The sequence below is a fragment of the Durio zibethinus genome, chromosome 3 (genome assembly GCF_047325235.1).
Source record: "Durio zibethinus cultivar Kanyao isolate XHJ-2024 chromosome 3, ASM4732523v1, whole genome shotgun sequence".
NCBI classification, from domain to species: domain Eukaryota; kingdom Viridiplantae; phylum Streptophyta; class Magnoliopsida; order Malvales; family Malvaceae; genus Durio; species Durio zibethinus.
In genome coordinates this window covers 34806117-34821715 of record NC_143164.1, presented here as the reverse complement: position 1 = coordinate 34821715, position 15599 = coordinate 34806117, and the positions used below count along the sequence as shown (strand labels likewise).

Sequence of the window (15599 nt, the reverse complement as noted above, 5' to 3'; positions counted from 1 at the left end):
ATATATATATTTTTATAAAAAGTTATTATTATTATTATTATTGTTGTTGTTGTTATCCTTTTTATACCATTTTTTTATTAATTAATTTTTATAAAATAATTTCCTAACATCTAGGCGAAATTATTTTTAAAAGCATATTTTTATTCCCTCTAACATCTAGGCAAGGAAAATAAAAAAAAAATTATTCAATTTTTACTATTTTTTTAGATTATTATTATTATTATTTAAGCATTTTTAGTATTTTTTTAGTTATTATCCTATTTTGTTTTCATTTTGTTATTATTAAAACAATAAAAAATTTATTCGAACAAATTTAAAAATTTATCATGCATAAATATAAAGAAAGTACTCAAAATGACAAAAATAATAATATATAAAAAAATTCAAAATTTTTTTTTTTGACTTGAACCGGATCGTTGATCGATCCGATCAACGCTGGTCTGAACCGGTTCGGTGGTTCAATAAGCTGTTTGGACAATCCAATGATTCAAATCGATTCACTGACGGTTCGTCTGGACCGGTTCAAGGCTGAATGAAGTGGATCGTGGGTCAGGTTGTACGGATCTCGAGTCAGATCCGGGTTGATGCATGGATCTCCTTAGTCCAAAACGACGTCGTTTTGGGTTTTTTCCCTTTATATAAAACCAAAATTTTTTTTTACTTCGTTCTCACCCTTCAGCCCAAAAAAAAAAGAGAAAAGGTCAGAGCTCCAAGAAAAGCTCTAAGGCTCGGTTGGCTTCTGATCGTCGGTGGCCACGTCGTCGTGCCAGCGACCGTGCCTACCGCCGTCGATTGACCGTCGATAACCGCCTTCGATGACCGAAATCTTTCAAACTTTCCCTAAAAATTCCACCCGAGCTCCTGAGTCCAGATCCGATCTCCTTTTTGTGATTGACAGCCCTAATCGATGTAGATCGGGATTCGAAGTTTTTGAGTTCTTTTTTTTTTTTTAAGAAACTTCAAACTAATGATCTTTCTTTTTTGTTGCAAATATGTCCTTGGCGCTGGGTTCCTCTCCGATTCAAAGAGGATTATGATTTTTTTGTTTTTTTTTTATTTTGACGGAGGTGGGTGGGTTTTATGTATGGTGTTTAGGTTTTTTTTTGTGTTTTTGAGTGTGGGAGACTGGGACTTTCAGGGTGAAAGAGAGCTGGGGTTTTCTGGTATGTTCGAGAAAGGTTTCATTTCCTTTTTAAGGGAAGAAAATTGGGGCTTTAAGGGAAGAAAATTGGGGCTTTAAGGAGATGAGTGTATGGAAAACATGGGGTGCTGAGGGGGCTACAGCACCCTGATGAAGCGACTAGACAGGGGGTGGCATGGTGGCTAAGGCAGGGGCGCGGGTGGCTAAAGCAGGAGCGTAGGCGCCTGATAGTGTGCACGGCACCACTGGCACTCCAGTCTTTTGTTTTTTTCTATTTGTCTTTTCTCTTTTTTTAATTTTTTAAATAATTTTTAATTTTAATTAAACTAATAATATTATTATTATTAAAATTATTATTATTAATATTAAACAAAAATTGAAAATAATATATCCGAATAAAATTGGTGTCTACAATATTTATGTTAAAAAGGTCTTGATTAGAAAAGAAAAAAATAAAATGCAATTCTACAACTTTTTATTTCTTTAATTACCAGTCCTTATTAATTTTTCTCGAAGATGAGCATCCACCAGCCCCATAAAAATTTACCTTGAAACCATTTGGTTTAGAACGTTTTGCTGCATGATATAAATGAAATTATATATAATGCTGATGCGGTTCACACTTCACAAGAATAAATTTGGAAACATATAATAATAAAAATAAAAGACATTGATATTTAATTTGATTTCATAATCACAAGTTTCATTGAGTCTTATTTCGAATCATAGAAGATTCGGAGAAATTTTCTTTATCTTTGAACTGATTCAGCGACATCCTCAGACCCTTGGTCCGTGCATTTTGCAGCATGAATTGAATCGATTGGATGACATTATTCCCGGAGATTTTAATCAGTATGCCAAAATAATATATCGTAGAGATGGTAATTTATACTTACTAGAGATAGCCTCTTTCTTGCAACACATAATGGCTCCATCAAACATTTCCTGAACCCTATATGTAAATTTGAAACCTGTATTCAGGACTTTTTTTATGCGATAAAATATAAGAATTGTCAAATTTTTGAATAATTTCGTATGATTAAAATTAATTTTCAAGATTTTAATAGGAACAGTTGCTCCTGTCACCCTGAATCCGTCAATGCGTATGCTTAGAGTGACTAATTGAATTATCAAACTTCAATAATTTTACTGAAATAAATTAAAATTTAGTGATTCAATTAGAACTTTTATATATTAGATTGTGCGCCATACTTCTTTTTAAAAAAATTTTTGCTGAACGTTGGACAAGAAGCTTGGTTGCGTTACACGTATCCCAAAACAAACAACTATAGTGAAGTCCATACTCAATGAAAACACAAGCATCCAAACATGAAATACAGCAGAAAATACATCAATTTTCCAGTTATTAGACCAAAATAATAAGCTTCATGAGCCTCGCTACTAATACTTCCTTCTTTAGAATCATAAAATCTTCAAAGGAACTACTGCATCATCATCAACCCTCAATTGATAGAATCATATATCTATATATAAATATCCTCAAGCCCTTGGTCCCTGCAATGTAAGAAATTGGAACAATCAGTTAATATTGTTCCTAAAGATTTCGAACCATGATGTCAAATTAACCATGCTAGAGACTAGAGAGTGATGATTAGCCTTACTAAAGAAACCCTTTTTCCTTGCAGCTCTTAATAGCTCCATCAGACATATCCTCAACCCCGTATTTAAACTTGAAACCCAAATCCAAGAGTTTCTTTGATGACAAACCAGGCAGTTTAGTACCTTCAATATCTGTTAGGGAACTGCCAAGAAATAAAAAGTTGTAAAAATTTTCTTTTAGTCCCGAGATTAAGATAACATAAGTTTAAATTAATTGAGAAAAAGCCAAGGGAAAAAAGCCTTTTACTCACTCTTTAATTTTGTATTCTGGATATTTAGTTGAAAGAATTTCAACAAACTTTTGAATAGTTACTGTGTCCGAGGAACAATTATACCTTCCTTTTGCCTCAGGATGCTCGAGCAAGAAAATAAGTGCCCTTGACAAATCATCAATGTGCACCATTGCCACATTGAGAAGAAGACTATAGTCATCCCTACTCCCTGAAAAGTTCATAGTATTTTAGTAAATGGTTCTCTCTGTTGAATCAATAATCACTTGAAAAAAAAACTATTCTAAGTTAAATTGATTCAAGTATTATAATTTTTGGACATTAGAAAGACAACTTCAACTTATACCAAGGATTGGAGACAATGCTGCTCGGACTGAGCCTTGCATTTTTGGACAGATGAAGGGACCGAGAACCATAGGTGGAATGACCGTCACCAGATCTAATCCATGTTCTGCTGCAAATTCAACAACTGGCTTCTTTGTCAAAGTCTTCGAAATTGCATAAGAACTTACAAATGACTTAAGTTCTCTAACATAATCCACATCAGTCCAATAACTCTCATCCATCCTGTCCACATTCTTGTTGTTGAAATACAGTGCGGATACACTAGAAGTGAAGACAACTCTCTTCACTGTTTTTGATCTTAAGCATGTCTTCAAGATGCCTAGTGCTTCATCGATTGACCTTTGGGTCACTACTGCCTCAGGCTCATTGTCTTGGAAATAAATGAGAAAATAAAATAAAATTTTGTTTAAAGTTTAGAGATAAATAATACTATTATTTTAAATTTTTTATATTTCAGGTATATTTTGTAAATATTAATTTAAAATAATAATTTTATTGTAATATAATTTATTAATTAAAAATTTTATTTTAATAAAAAATAGATTTCAAAAATTAAAATTAAGTTTTTTGAAAAATATTACATGTCATCTTATAAAATTATGTAAAAATTTCTATATCGGTTTAAAATATTAAAAAAATTCTATTTCATTTTAAAATATTGAGTAAAAATTTTCATATTATTTTAAAAAATTAATTTATTAATCTATTAATAATTTTTTATTATAAAAATTTTTGAATATATTCTTTATTAAAAATTTATATTTATAAAAATCAAAAATCATAACGGCCATTACCTTGACCAATCCAGTAAGGGCAAGAAATCATATTATTTAAAATAATATTTCATTTTATATAAATATAAATTTTTTTTATAAAAATAGATTCAAAATAGATTTTTTTGGATAAAAAATAGACTAATGAACCTATTTTTAAAAATGATATAAAAATTTTACTTAATATTTTAAAATCATTCGGAGTTTTTTATTTAATTTTTAAACCAAAGTAGAAATTTTTAGTTCATTTTTTAAAATGATATGAATTTTTTTAAAAATTTTTTGAAAATTTTAACTTAATTTTCATTTTTTAAATTTATTTTCTATTTAAAATATTATTTTACAGTTAAATCATATCATAATAAAAATAAAAAATTATTTTAAATTATTTTTAAAAATATATATTTAAAATATAAAAAATTCAATTTTCCCTTTAATTATTTTTATTTTTCTATTTGTTTTCTTTTTCTTCTTTAAAAAATATATTCTATAAAATATATTAGAAAAAAGAAAAAGGAAATGATATTTAATATTAATAGAAAATATTTTTTTACATAGAAAATAATATTTTCTATTATGATTTATCAAAAACATAATATTTTCAATAAAAAATAAATTTTTTATTTAAAAAATGATATGAAATAAAAAAAAAAAAGAAAATTACTGTCTAAATTTTAATTTTTGAAAATCTATTTTACATTTAGCAAAAATATTTAACTAATAAGTCATATTACAATAAAAATATAAAAAATTTATTTTAAATTTAATATTATAAAAAATAACTAAAATATAAAAAAATAAAAAAAGTAAACATCTCTAGTTCATAAATTTTAAACGAAATTATATTTTGATTTTTACGTTTATCACATATGATGCTAAATGACACCATTCATGTGGCATCAACTAATATTTATTATTAATTTAAATAATTTTATAGATGAAATGATTAAAATAAGATAATTTTAAATTATTAAAGATCCAAATAAAAATTTTTAAAGATTAAGAATAAAAAGAAAATTCGATTCAAAATTTAGAGATAATAGATGTTATTAAGAGCTAGTTTAGAATTGTTGTTGCCATTGACAAAAAATTTTGAATTGAAAATATTACATTTAAAAAATATGATTAAAAATTTCAGGTGCTTAGTATCGATATGAAAAGATATCGAGTAATTAAAATATCTAAAAGATATGTAAAAAAATAATAAAATATCTTTTATGCCGAATACACTTTTTCACAGAAATAGCAACTCTTGAAGAGTTTCTTAGTTTGGATTAGAAACCCAAGCTATTAAATTGAAAAGCCAAAATTTTTATGTTATTTAATATTATATTTAAATCAAAAATAATTTTTAAGCACAAAAATTATTTTCAATAATAATACTAAAAGAGCCTACCCTGTTAATAAAGACTGTAAATGAGGTGAACATGTTATAGCATAGCTGGCCTCGGTGCCTCAATTGGATGGGAGTCGTAATGTCTTGATTTCGCCTTTTTGAGGTTAGTAATTGCCTTTGTTGTTGGCTGCTTTGGGACTCAGCATTTAGCTTTGCAGCCTGATACGTTTGAATTTACTAAGCTCATATAGTCATGACTCATGACATATCAAAGCAACCAAAGGTTTGACAAGGCAGGAGATGTTCCACATTTTAGAATCTGAAGTTGAGGTACGTTCCGAGCACATCGATGATCCATTTACATTCATGTCTTGTGCTCTACCATTTTTGAATGCTTAAGCCTTTGCTTGAAACTTTGAAACTTTAACTTTCTTGCCTTCATGGATTCAAGGACAGATAGGATCTTCAAAAGATTGCAATGAGAGATAGAACAGTCCAATACCAAACACAAAGAGATAACATAAATCAAGAACCCATGAATTACAATAATTTCCCATGTCAGCTAAGAGAAATACACACAATATTCTCATTCTAAGAGAAAATAAATAAAAATAAAAAACTCAGTGTTCTCTCCGGCTATATTTTACTTCTTCCAACCACGGCAAGCTAAATCAGCCAAAATTCACTATTATCAACACAAATGTGTCGTACACAGAAGAATGAACTTACATTGCTGCCATTTGAAGGATCACTTATGGTCTGCAGCACAATGAAGTTGGAAAAAATGTGCTAAAAAGAATGAATACACGAGTGGTTTTAAGAGATGGGATTCTATGTTCGCCTAATAATACTTATACTACCAATCAGTAATAAATAGACATCAATAAATCCCTAACGTAATCTGAACTAATCCATGTGCCTATTTAAATATAAATTAGGAAAAGTGCAAACATACCAATTAACCTAAGGCATATTCCACATTAGGGAACCTTGATTGCTTGAATGGATTGCATAACATCGGAGACAACAATGATGAAGTCACCTGAGTTGATCATCCCTCTTGCTTTAAGCAAGGAAAAGGTTCTGTTTAGATTGCTATCGACATCATCTGAGAAATCAAGGCGGAAGGGTATCAAACCCCACCGCAAGTTCAAGCACCTACGGATGGATGTTGTGGGTGTAAATGCAAAGACTGGGCAATCAGGCCGATTGCGGGAAAGAAGAGAAGCTGACTGTCCAGTTTTTGTGTAAACAAAAATGGCATCTGCTTCCAGTTTCTTAGCTGAAAGTGGAAAAATAAAAACCACCATGTTACACAGTAAAAATTATCATGAAACCATTGAGAAGAAAGTCATTCCAAACAAATTATTGCCATTAGCATTAGGGAAAGTAAGAAATATATTACCACTGAGATCTCTTGGCCAAAAAAAAAAAAAGGAATTCTGTCTATATGTAAGTTTTAGCTCCTTAATCACAGAATTTGATGCATTTGTATGAGCTTCTATTCATATTCATCACTTGTGCAGAAACAATTGGAAATCATATTCTATTCAGTAGTTTAGTTTAACAAAAAGAAAAATGCAAAGCCACTCACCCATTCTGGAAGCTGTATTACATATCTCCTCAAAAATGATAGCAGGCATGGAAGATGACACAATTGGAAGGTCAGCAGCATCCAAGTGCTTCTCCTCCCTCTGCTGCCTCTCAATTCTCAAACTGACACTTCTTAGCACTGCTAATGCCTTCTCAGGGTATAGACCCATGGCTGATTCACTGGAAAGCATTAGAGCATCTGCCTGCTGCCCTACTGCTTCAGAAACATCAGCAACTTCTGCTCTAGTTGGTATTGGATATTCAATCATGGATTCAAGCAGCTGGGAGGCAACAATAACAGGCTTATTTAGTTGCCTGCACAGCTGAACAACCTTCTGTTGAACTGATGGGACCTGCTCCAGAGGTATCTGTGCGCCTAGATCTCCTCTGGCTACCATAGCTCCATCTGATGCTTGAATAATCTCTTCCAAATTTTCCAGAGAGTCAATACTCTCTATCTTGGCAATGAAAGCAATACGGCTGCAAAATAAACCATCAGAACACACTGCAGCTACATAGAAGTTTCAAGGGCTTTTATTCAAGGAAATGATCCACAGCTGTTGTATCAACATGGGAAATTTTGCAAATAAACCTTGGGCGTAAATTTGTTTTGAGTTATAATTGAAAGAAACATGAGAGTGCATGGAAATTAATAATAATAAAACTTGTTAGTGGACATTGATGTAAATTTATAGCTGAACATTTTTAAGCTTTACAAGTTTCACAATTTGTTGTTAATAGTTCAATATCTGAAGCAATAAAATGCTATACATGCTTACCTTTCAGGTGATTGGGCAGTTATGTAACTTTTTAGAGTCTTAATCACTTCAGCGGACTTCACAAAAGACACTGCAATAAAATCTACACCTTCTGCAATTCCAAAATCAATATCCAGCCAATCCTGAAAGAAATATAAGTGTTTGAAGTCTGAATATTATATATGAATTCTTTTCAACTTTTCTGGTTTAAAGTAAGAATCAAATTACCAGCTTTTAGGCTTTGCTTGATAGGAAGAATGAAAAGGTATAAAGGATAAAAAAATTGTTAATCTAATGGTACACTATAAAGTAGTGAAATAGTTATAAAATGTAAACATTGGATTAAAAATATTTGTATCCTTATCCCTTTCCATCCTTCCTACCAAGCAAGCCTTAGAAAAAAAAAACCTTGCATATGCATGAATGCACCAACTCCACAAGGATCACCCACAATAAATTGGTACCTTTCTTGCACAATAAAAACCATTCAATTATACTTTTATGACAAAAGGGATCTTATAGAAACTGACAAAACAATTGATTGTTTGAAAGGTATGAGACCTTTGAAGATATCGTAGGAAGCATGGCATTGCGCTCTTGAACTAGACTCCCATTTCTCCAAAAAGTAAGATTAGCACGAGGTAATAACAGCCCTGGATCAGTACAGTGGCAGATTACATCTGGACCAATCTTCTCAGTTACCACAAACCTCACCATTCCTCCATCAACAAGAAGCTCATCACCAACCTTCACATCTGTCATGTATGATAAAAATCAATGCACTATTATTTGTCTTCACAAATTAAACAAAACTCCGGAGGTTTTAAGCAGAAGAAGCAATGAAAGTAATAGCAGTATGGCAAAGACAACTCATGGTCATAACACAAAATTGTTAGATTAGTGAGTCAAAATGATGATGTCGACTCAAAAAGGATTTACAATGTCGTCAAGCTGGAAGCCGGAGCTCTTTCATTGCCAGCAAAGATGCATGGGATGAAAGCGGAAGAAAAACACAATGTAAATTTTGATTGGTTTTACACTTAGCATTGGTGGGGTTATTCATTGAAAAAATCTTTGTACAAATTTAATGAGACAAAATCATCATAAACTAAATACAAAACCAGATTTAAGTAACACATAATCCTATATTAAATTTATCTCACAATCCAAAAAACGAAAAATTCAGTGCTCTTCAAGTGTTAAAAAACTAAAACTGGTACAATTTTTTTTCTTGGATAGCTAAACTAAACAAAGCACATCTTGAAAGGTGATTATTGGTTGATTCAATTGTACGGTTTATAAAAATTTTACCTTCAGCGAAACCATCATAGTTAACAGTAATGGTACGTTCCGGACACGATGGCGGATCAAATGCTCGAACAGTAAAAGTCCATATTTCACCATCCTACGAGAAACGATCGAAGTTTAACATGCAGAAATAATTCCACTAACCATTAAGCTGGCTTACCTCGGCTTTGGCCGATTCCGCGCCGTTTAGATCATCCATGTGGATCTCACTACCTTCCGTGTCCATCATAACCGCCACGGCGAACCCTTTCTCTTCGTTTAACTGCCTCACCCGCCGGATCACGTCTCGGTGCCACTCGCGGGTGCCATGGCACATATTGACACGCGCCACGTTCATTCCTCCCACGGCCAGAGCTTCAATCTGTTCGAATTCGCACGTGCGGGGCCCGATCGTGCAAACGATCTTGGTCCTGCGAGTGCTCCTGAACCCGTTCTCCTTTAGCTCCGCCTCCGTCACCATGTCCACATCTAATCCCTCCACCTCAGTCATCGCCGCCGGCGACGCCATCGTTATCGGTAACGCAGAAAGCTTGACTTTCAGGTTTTCGGGTAATACAACCCTAGAATGCGCGGCCGTCATTGGATTCAAAGCTGGCACGTGGTTGGGCACGTGAATGTGGGGTTTAAGAAAGGGCATTCTGGGGAATTCTCGAGACTGTAACGGAGATAAGGAAGCCGAGAAGCGGAAGGACCCAGACATGTTCGTTGAGAAAGAAAAGAATCAGGTCAGGGTTTTATTCGGAGGCTACGAGGTGAGGTTGCTGGCTGCGCGGAGCTCGGGTCGGCTCATTCACTAGGGTTTGGAAGAAAAATAAAATCAGTTTGCGTGTGACAGTGATTTTGACAAAATGACCAAAATTTCTAAATGTCTTTGGACGGTTATGCCCTCTTGAATTGCGGCGCGGGAAATCTTCATTGGCTAGATTCGCAGAAAGATTCACAACAGCCTTGTGTTTGGGCTATTGAAAAATTAGGCTCACTTGAAAGCCCTTTAGTCCAATGAGCCCTTAAAAAGCAGCCCATGGAATTTATCAAGTCAGGTGTTTGGTCCAAGGGGCTAGGTTGACTTGAAATTATGAGAAAAGTAGGGGTAGATTAAAATTTTGAAAATTTGAAATGGCGAAAATTTCCCACGCCATTTCGTTTTCCGGCATTTAAAATGACAAACCACTCTTTTATTTCCATTGTTTATTCGCTTTCTGGCATCTCATCCCTCTCTGGTCTCTCTCTCTGCCGCCACTCCTTATCTTTAGTTTTTTTTTTTCGTTTTCGATTGAAATTTATAAACTTTTGAAAATGTGTTTGAGCAGATCTGTTTAGCTTTTAGCGGATCTGGGCTTTTACTAATTTCTGCTGGTATTATTTTTTATTTTGGGTTTCTTGTACTGATTGAGAGTTGAATGTGGGTATTTTTGAAGCTGAAAGAAGATGGCAGGAAAAGGCGGAAAGGGGCTTTTGGCGGCGAAAACAACAGCAGCTAACAAGGATAAGGACAAGGATAAGGACAAGAAACGCCCAGTTTCTCGTTCATCTCGTGCCGGAATTCAGGTATTTCTCAAATCACAACCTTTTACTTGGTTTCATGTAAAAAGTAGTATTTTTTATTTTTTTTCTTTCGTTTTTGTGTTTTTAATTATATAGTCTTAGTCTCTTTGCATGTCTTGGCTCATGAATTACAAAATCAAAAGAAAAAAAAAGGAGTAAATATTAGAATATTGGTATATTTCTCAAACAGCTTTTTCATTGTTCTGTTCCTTAGTACCATTCACACTTGTCTTTTAGTTGGTGCTGTTCTTAATGCTAAAAGCAATGTATAGTGCACTTTTCTTTTGGGATATACGATATGGGTCTTCAATGATTTACAGTTCTAGTTTTAGTTTCATGGAAAAGAAGGCCTCAAGTGGTGAGATCGGTTTTGATGAGATTGAAAATTATAATAAACATTATTGTAACTGTGATTGAAAAAAAAATTTCAAAGAAAAATTTATGCTGAATGAATTTCGTTGGAGTTGGTATTTGGATTTAACTGGTAGTGTGGTGAGTTCAACCGTATCGCACCGAAAGTGTAAGGGAATCCAAACCGAAGTCTAGTTTCTGGAAAGTTTTGAAGCTAATTGCATTTTGATCATTTCATCTTTTCTTTCTTTTCTGTCCTTGGTTTCATTTTTCTCTTTCTCAAGAGATTTTATTGCATGGATTGGTAACATTCTTGAACTTGAAGCATCTCAATCAACAAAGTACTTGTACTTGTTGCGTAGCGTTTTATCTTTAACTAAATCACATACTTTGTTCCTGTTTTATGGGTTAAATTTATTATGGTTATATGTACTTATTCAATCCTGTATTTAGGATTGAATAAGAAGGTTTTTCTCTCACTCACCCCCTTGCCTTTATACGTTTCATTTTTGTTTTTGATATTAGTTTCCAGTGGGTCGTATCCATCGTCATCTCAAGTCTAGGACATCTGCAAATGGGAGAGTGGGTGCTACAGCTGCTGTTTACTTGGCCTCTATCCTTGAGTATCTGACTGCTGAGGTTCTTGAGTTGGCTGGAAATGCAAGCAAGGATCTGAAAGTGAAGAGAATCACTCCAAGGCATCTGCAGCTGGCTATTAGAGGGGATGAAGAGCTTGACACCCTGATCAAAGGTACCATTGCTGGAGGTGGTGTGATCCCTCACATTCACAAGTCCCTAATCAACAAAACCACCAAGGATTAGTTGTCTCTGATTTTAACTAGATGTTGACTTTTGAGTACTCCTACCTGTTATGTGCCTTCTTTTTGTTGTAGGCTTTGTTAATCTTTCTAGAAGAACTGGTCAGTATATATGTTGCAACTCTCTAGGCTTGTTCATCTGGACTTGGGATCTCTGTTTAGAGTAGGAATGATGTTTGTTGGATAGTCTTAACTGTGGTTTCCCTAGATAGTTTATCCGATTCTAGCTGCTAAGTTCAGTGTTTGCGTTTGACATGATTGTGAAATTGTTTTTTTGTTCACAATATGCAGCCTTTGCTCTTATGCTTAGTTGCATGGTACGGCATGGAGCATAGTCGGTCGAGTTTCTTTCAAATATTAATCAAGAAACATTTCTTGAGATTCATATGATTATAAGACAGGTGAAGTTTGACCAAGGCTTCATAATTTGGTGTGAAACTACTTGTCAGGGTGTAATAAGCTTTGAAAAATGTCACCATTGCCAAAGCTTATTGTTCTGTACGATAACACTTAAAAAGATGATAATCCCAAAATTTATATTTTCTTTGTTCTATTTTTTTTGTTTTTCTTTTTTGGAATGTTTTAAAATTATGTTTTATTACTTTTTTTGTATATCTAAATTTTTTAATTTTTTTTATATTTTAAAATTATATTTTATGATTTTTTTATTTTTTAATATTAAAAATAATGAAAATTTAACTTTAATATTAAATATATTAAAGTCAAAATATTTTTTTTTTTAATTTTCAAATTGCATCTTTTTTTTATAAAAATAAATGGGGAAAAAAGTTACTTTTTTATTGATAAATTCTTTAGCACTTAGATTAAGATTCAAAAGATCTATGCACACTTATATTTTATCAATAATGAAGTTTCTTCTATCTAATTTGATATTCAAGTTTAGAAATTCCGAGTCTCTAGCAAATGGTATTTTTTTTTCGCTAATTAACCTATATGGTGAACCGACTAATTGATGATGAAATAAAGTTTTTGATGGATAATAAAATACTTTGGGGACCAAAGTTATCAACATGTGCTTTCTGTCATTTACTAGGACTCCAAGCTGCTGGTCGATGATTGAGGAAGTTTCATTGCCTAGTTCAATCATCCAGCCAAGTACAAATTGGAGGAGATAGCTTCAAGCCACAGTGGAGGATGACGATGTCAACCAACCATGTCATGGAGTGGGCAGGATCGAAAGCTTTGTTCATTTTTAATCCACTCTGATTTGACCCGATTCTTAAAATATTTTATTCGAAAGCGAAATATTATTTTTTAAATTTGATTTTAATTTAATATTTATAAAATATTATTTTAATGTAAATTATATTTTAATTAAATAAAATAAAAATATTTTTGTTAAATTTATATATTAAATTAAAATATTAAATAATAATTTTATTAATATATATGCATATATATATAATTAGATACATAATAAAAATATTATATATATAATATATATCAAGGAAAATAGGGACGAAATATTTTAAAATTGGTTTTCAATTTGATCTTTATTTAAAAAAAAAAAAAATTCAACCCGTTTTGAAACCGATTTTTTTTTTAATAAACAATCAATATTATCAAATTAAGATAAATCAAAATGCGTCAAACATGGGTTGTTTCGCTAAAGTTGAGGGAAAAAAAATTATGGCTAACAAACTGGACCACCAAAATATGAGAAAGTTACTCTGCTCAATGGGTGCCTCCGCCAAGATTTGCACCATCCAAATCTCATAATGCACAAAATAGATAAAGCTCCTGCCTATGGGAGGTGGGGAAAGATTTAGATTAAATTTTTTAAGTAAAATTCATGATATTTTCAATTAAAATTGATTAAATAAAAATAAAAATTAAAATTAATATGTGAAAAAATCTCATTACATATATTAAATGTGCAAAATTTAGAAATATTTTAATAAATTTTGATATATATTTTTAAATATATATTTTTAGTAAAAATATTAACGAAATTTTTACCATTGAATAAGTATCGATTAAATTTAAATTATAAACAATATTTTTAATAATTTTTTACATATTATTGATTTTTATATTAAAATCTATCAATTTATCAATTTAAATTTTTTTATAAAGTTTTTATTAAATTATTTAAAAAAATTTACATAAAAAATTTTATGTAAATTTTTTCGGTAGAGTTGAGATGACATTGACCAACCATTATTCCCTTTTTTAAGAAATATTAATGGTTTTAGCTTCTTTTTTGTTTTTGAAAGAATTCAACCTGGGAAGGGAGCATGCAGTTATTATTAAGGAAATATTATTTTTCTTCTACTAAAAAAATTTGTAAAGATATTCATTACTTTCATCATAAATTGACGTTGTATTTCTGAATAAATTTAAAATCACAATTTGTCTAGAGCATTTTATTTTTCCTTAATTAATTTTTATCTATCTTTTTATTCAATTTAGGACAATTATAATTTCAACTATAAATTAATTTTTAACATACACTTACCATTATAAAATAAGATGAAACAGTGACATTTTCACTATTAAAAAGGTGACAAACCCACTAGTATTTAGGTGGGCCTAGCCTTATACACATCAATAGTTGCATGAGTTTAGGGCAAAATAATGGCTTAGGGCTTAGGAACCATCCCTCATAATTGAGGAGGAAAAAGAAAGCTCCAGTGGAGATTCAATTTCTTTTTTTTTTCTGTTAGATGTTTCCCGGAAAATGATTGCAACAACATGCATTAAAAACGAGGTTGGTTAGATGAAGATTAAAATCATTTAATGACTTAAACCAAATGGGTAAAAGTGTTTGATAAGTATTGTTAATGGTCCATACTCTATATTTATAATTCAATTTTAATTGAATTTATTTATTTAATTAATTGATTAATTATTAAATTAATTTTAATTGATTATAAAAAATGATCTTAAAAAATTTTAATTTTTAATTAATTTGATTTTTGAATTAAATTTTAATTGTTGGTTAATTCGGTATAAAAATCGAATTAGTTGAATTAGTCAAAATTTTAATTAAAATATTATAAAATTTATATATAAAATAAAAAAATAAAATTATCTATTTCATTTTAAATTACTAAAATTTTTAGCTTAATTTTTTATGTTTGAATATTTTTGTTAGATAATTTTATTTAATATATTTTACATATAAAAAAATTAAAATATAATATAATTTAATATGTTTTATTATTCGATTGAAAAAATTAACCAATCAATTGAATTAATTTCAATGTCAATTCAATTAATTTTTAAAAATAATTTAATTTAAATTTAAATAATTTAATTCAAAATTAATCGAATTATTCAATAAACTCTACCTAACATAGCAAATAGGAAAAAAAAAAAAAAAGAAAACTAACTTTGAGGCAACTGGCTTTGGTGACAGAAGGCTTGGATATTCATCACCATACCCAACAGTTCAGTTTATCCTACTCAAATCGTACACTCAGTTGTAAATTTTGACGTCTACAAAGTTAGAGTCAAACCAAAAATAACCATAGCTATAGCTATGGTGATAAATAGATGTTTTAGGGCTTAACCTTGTGCCCGAGGCAAGAACATGATTCAGGGTCAGGACAATAGATTTCAGACATGGCACGCCTCTATAATTGCCATAAGGGGAAAAAAACAACTGAAATTAAACTTGGATGTGTCTTCTACTTCTTTCTCTTCCATCACACTCAATTCTCTATTTTGATTTGAAGGGGCCAAAGAACATAGAAATTTACTCGATGATGTTCTTTTTTTACAGTTGGATGTAGACCCCATGCGGGAAAAAGAGTTT

The 15599-nt window shown here is 31.2% G+C and overlaps 3 protein-coding genes across 7 annotated transcripts; 1 reads left to right on the top strand and 2 right to left on the bottom strand.

Annotated features, from left to right (window-relative positions):
• Positions 1-2762: 2762 nt before the first annotated feature.
• On the bottom strand, positions 2763-3691 carry LOC111304622 (vestitone reductase-like). The gene is made up of 3 exons (XM_089757968.1): positions 3338-3691; positions 3013-3202; positions 2763-2904 (listed from the first exon to the last, which is right to left on the bottom strand). The coding sequence occupies exons 1-3, from the start codon at positions 3555-3557 to the stop codon at positions 2763-2765; spliced, it is 552 nt and encodes a 183-aa protein (XP_089614094.1). The 5' UTR covers positions 3558-3691.
• Positions 3692-5287: 1596 nt separating this feature from the next.
• On the bottom strand, positions 5288-9923 carry LOC111283479 (pyruvate kinase isozyme A, chloroplastic-like). Of its 3 annotated transcripts, none has more exons than XM_089758649.1 (7): positions 9265-9923; positions 9108-9201; positions 8358-8551; positions 7818-7939; positions 7040-7518; positions 6401-6727; positions 5288-5908 (listed from the first exon to the last, which is right to left on the bottom strand). In XM_089758649.1, exons 1-6 carry the CDS (start codon positions 9802-9804, stop codon positions 6426-6428), a joined length of 1731 nt encoding a protein of 576 aa, XP_089614775.1. In that variant the 5' UTR covers positions 9805-9923; the 3' UTR covers positions 5288-5908; positions 6401-6425. The 3 variants fall into 3 exon arrangements, with proteins under 3 accessions (XP_089614775.1, XP_089614774.1, XP_022727800.2); XM_089758648.1 differs by lacking the exon at positions 5288-5908 and adding an exon at positions 5945-6204; XM_022872065.2 differs by lacking the exon at positions 5288-5908 and having other exon boundaries at positions 5945-6727.
• A 266-nt stretch (positions 9924-10189) lies between these two features.
• Positions 10190-13182, top strand: LOC111283815 (histone H2A variant 1-like). Of its 3 annotated transcripts, none has more exons than XM_089758651.1 (4): positions 10190-10324; positions 10523-10652; positions 11526-11751; positions 12873-13182. In XM_089758651.1, exons 2-4 carry the CDS (start codon positions 10533-10535, stop codon positions 12893-12895), a joined length of 369 nt encoding a protein of 122 aa, XP_089614777.1. In that variant the 5' UTR covers positions 10190-10324; positions 10523-10532; the 3' UTR covers positions 12896-13182. The 3 variants fall into 3 exon arrangements, with proteins under 3 accessions (XP_089614777.1, XP_089614776.1, XP_022728175.1); XM_089758650.1 differs by lacking the exon at positions 12873-13182 and adding an exon at positions 12110-12371; XM_022872440.2 differs by lacking the exon at positions 12873-13182 and having other exon boundaries at positions 10191-10324; positions 11526-12102.
• The last annotated feature ends 2417 nt before the right edge of the window (positions 13183-15599 follow it).

Excerpts from the sequence above, each read along its gene's own strand:
- LOC111283815 (XM_022872440.2), top strand. The coding sequence starts at position 10,533 with ATGGCAGGAAAAGGCGGAAAGGGGCTTTTGGCGGCGAAAACAACAGCA. Across the intron at positions 10,653-11,525 it reads CATCTCGTGCCGGAATTCAG|TTTCCAGTGGGTCGTATCCA; the intron begins GTATTTCTCAAA and ends TTTTGATATTAG.
- LOC111283479 (XM_089758649.1), bottom strand. The coding sequence starts at position 9,804 with ATGTCTGGGTCCTTCCGCTTCTCGGCTTCCTTATCTCCGTTACAGTCT. Across the intron at positions 7,940-8,357 it reads TTCCTACGATATCTTCAAAG|GATTGGCTGGATATTGATTT; the intron begins GTCTCATACCTT and ends TATTTCTTTCAG. Across the intron at positions 7,519-7,817 it reads ACTGCCCAATCACCTGAAAG|CCGTATTGCTTTCATTGCCA; the intron begins GTAAGCATGTAT and ends TTTATTTTGCAG.
- LOC111304622 (XM_089757968.1), bottom strand. The coding sequence starts at position 3,557 with ATGGATGAGAGTTATTGGACTGATGTGGATTATGTTAGAGAACTTAAG. Across the intron at positions 3,203-3,337 it reads AGCATTGTCTCCAATCCTTG|GGAGTAGGGATGACTATAGT; the intron begins GTATAAGTTGAA and ends TGAACTTTTCAG. Across the intron at positions 2,905-3,012 it reads CCAGAATACAAAATTAAAGA|TTCCCTAACAGATATTGAAG; the intron begins GTGAGTAAAAGG and ends ATTTCTTGGCAG.